At 41.8% G+C, this 2659-nt stretch overlaps 1 protein-coding gene across 1 annotated transcript in view; it reads left to right on the forward strand.

Moving 5' to 3' along the window:
* Window positions 1–75: 75 nt before the first annotated feature.
* The window catches only part of LOC119667449, a 4881-nt gene continuing 2297 nt past the window's right edge, over window positions 76–2659 (forward strand). Inside the window, exon 1 of the mRNA XM_038076741.1 lies at window positions 76–2504. Coding sequence (XP_037932669.1) covers window positions 76–2504 — 2429 coding nt within the window. The remainder of the gene's footprint in view (window positions 2505–2659) is intronic.

The raw sequence follows: 2659 nt of genomic DNA on the forward strand, positions 1-2659 counted from the left end.
TTATGGTTACCAAAGTCAGATTCATTTCGTATCAAGGTTAACATTCGAGACCATAGTCACACAACAAAACGATCTATGAGCTCCGATTTGGCACACATATATGACCCTTTGGGTCTTATTGGTCCAATCTTGGTCACCGGTAAAATCTTGTTGCAAGGAGCATGGCAGCTAAAACTCGATTGGGATGATGATCTTCCGTCAGAAATACGTAAACAATGGACATCGTATAGAGAAGATCTGGCCTTGTTGGACAATGCAACAGTTGTGAGGCACGTATTCAGCAGTCAAGGCTACAGCCATGTTGAGCTGCACGCTTTTTGTGACGCCTCAGAAAAGGCTTATGGTGCAGCAGTATACATTAGAACAGTACAAAAGGATAAAACGATAAAACTTAATCTACTATGCTCCAGATCTCGTGTAGCACCCATAAAATCTCAAACAATTCCACGACTAGAACTGTGTGCAGCGTTGCTAGCAGCAGAACTCATGGCAAGAGTTAAACTTGATTTAGGCTATCAAGACAAAGCAACTTACTTTTGGACAGATTCACAAATTGTGCTTTCCTGGATAAACAATCATCCAGGCAAATTACCCGTTTACGTCGCCCACCGAATTGTAAAAATCCTTCGGTTAACAATTCCAGAACAATGGCGTCACGTCCCGTCAAAACAAAATCCGGCAGATATTCTGTCAAGAGGGCTTAAACCGCGGGAATTTTCATCTTGCTACATGTGGTTATATGGTCCACTATTTTTATATCAGCCAAAGCCGCTGTGGCCAGCTCCCTTCAAAAGGGAATTAATTGTTGAAGATAACACGGTGGTGCTTGCTTTATCAACACAACAACCTACTAATGAGCATGCATGGGTCTACTCGATTTGTTCAAGAAATTTATTTACACATGTCCAAAAGGTTGTTGGATATGTACTTCGTTTCACAAAAAACGCACGGAAACCAAAAGAATCAAGACCAGAGACCATGCAGCTTTCACCGATGGAGCTCGACGTAGCACTTAAGATAATAATACGTCAAATCCAGGCCTCCGATTTTTCTGATCTAAGGAAAATGCTAGTTAAGGACGAATTTGTGCCAAAAACTCATAACCTCAGTTCACTAACTCCGTTCGTAGATGAAGAAGGGGTAATACGTGTTGGCGGACGGCTAAGCTCTTCAACACTGCAATTTGATGCCATTCATCAAATGATTTTACCAAGCAACGATCCACTAGTAAAGTTGTTGGTAGAAAAAATACATAAGGACAATTATCATTGTGGCGCCCAAGCATTGCTGGCACAAGTGAGGCAGCGTTTTTGGCCCCTCAGAGGAAAAAGCTTGATGAGAGCTGTAATACAACAATGTTTAAGATGCAGAAGAGCAAGGCCAATTGTGTACAATCAAATCATGGGAAATTTGCCTGGACACCGTGTGCAACCAGCTCGACCATTTCTCAGCACTGGAGTTGATTATTGTGGCCCAATATGGGTTCATTACAAAACAAGAGGCAAGCGTCCACAAAAGGCGTATATCGCTGTCTTTTGCTGTTTTGCAACCAAGGCCGTACACTTAGAACTTGTGACTGATCTGACCACAGATGCATTCATTGGAGCATTAAAACGCTTCATAGCAAGACGAGGACGCTGTAAAACGTTATACTGCGACAATGCGACCAATTTCGTTGGAGCGAAAAACAAGTTGCAGGAACTTACTGACGTCATCTACGCTGATCGAGCGAAGGAATCAATTGCAGGAATGTGCAGTACGAAAGGCATAGAATTTCACTTCATTCCACCAAGGTCACCACACTTCGGCGGGCTATGGGAGGCAGCAGTAAAATCTGCCAAATATTTGCTGGTCAAAAATGTTTCAACAGCATCACTTACATATGAAGAGCTTGAAACTGTCGTTATTGAAGTTGAAGCAGTGTTGAACTCGCGACCCCTTATTCCTAGCTCATCAGATGCAAACGATTTGAACGCAATAACTCCAGGTCATTTTTTAATAGGTGAAGAAATCACTTCAAGCGTTGATGTGCATGCACGTGACTCTAAAGAAAAATTACTTAAACGCTGGCAACTGGTATCAGAGCTAAAACACAGTTTTTGGCAGCGCTGGACTAAGGAGTATCTAAGCGAATTGCAACAGCGCCACAAGTGGAAGGGTCCCATCACCAACATACAGACCAATACGATGGTAATCCTTAAAGAAGACAATGTCCCAGTTCTGCAATGGCCTTTGGGACGCATCATCAAAGTTTACAAAGGCGAAGATGGTTTAGTGAGAGTTTGTGATATTCAAACAAAAAAGGGAGTATTTAAAAGACCGGTGCATAGATTAGCTCCATTATTTCCTGAAGACGATAAATTAGAAGATCCAACCTTTGGAAAAATGACTGAAAGAAAAATCGAATCAGAACAGACTCAAGAAACTCCAACGTCACCTCCCGTGTCGCTTATCGTAAAAATTCCATTAAATCGCATCAGAAAGCCTGAATCATTAGTCAATGGGTTAACCCCGACAAAACGATCATGTCTGAATTCCGGGTTGCTGCTCACCATTATTACTCTACTCATTTTGCCACTTGCACTATGTACATTAAGACCGAAAAGTTTTCGGAAATTCTCATTTAAAATTCGCGCGCTGTATATTTTTCGATATTTTA

Source organism: Teleopsis dalmanni, chromosome 1, assembly GCF_002237135.1.
Source record: "Teleopsis dalmanni isolate 2A chromosome 1, ASM223713v2, whole genome shotgun sequence".
Lineage (NCBI taxonomy): Eukaryota > Metazoa > Arthropoda > Insecta > Diptera > Diopsidae > Teleopsis > Teleopsis dalmanni.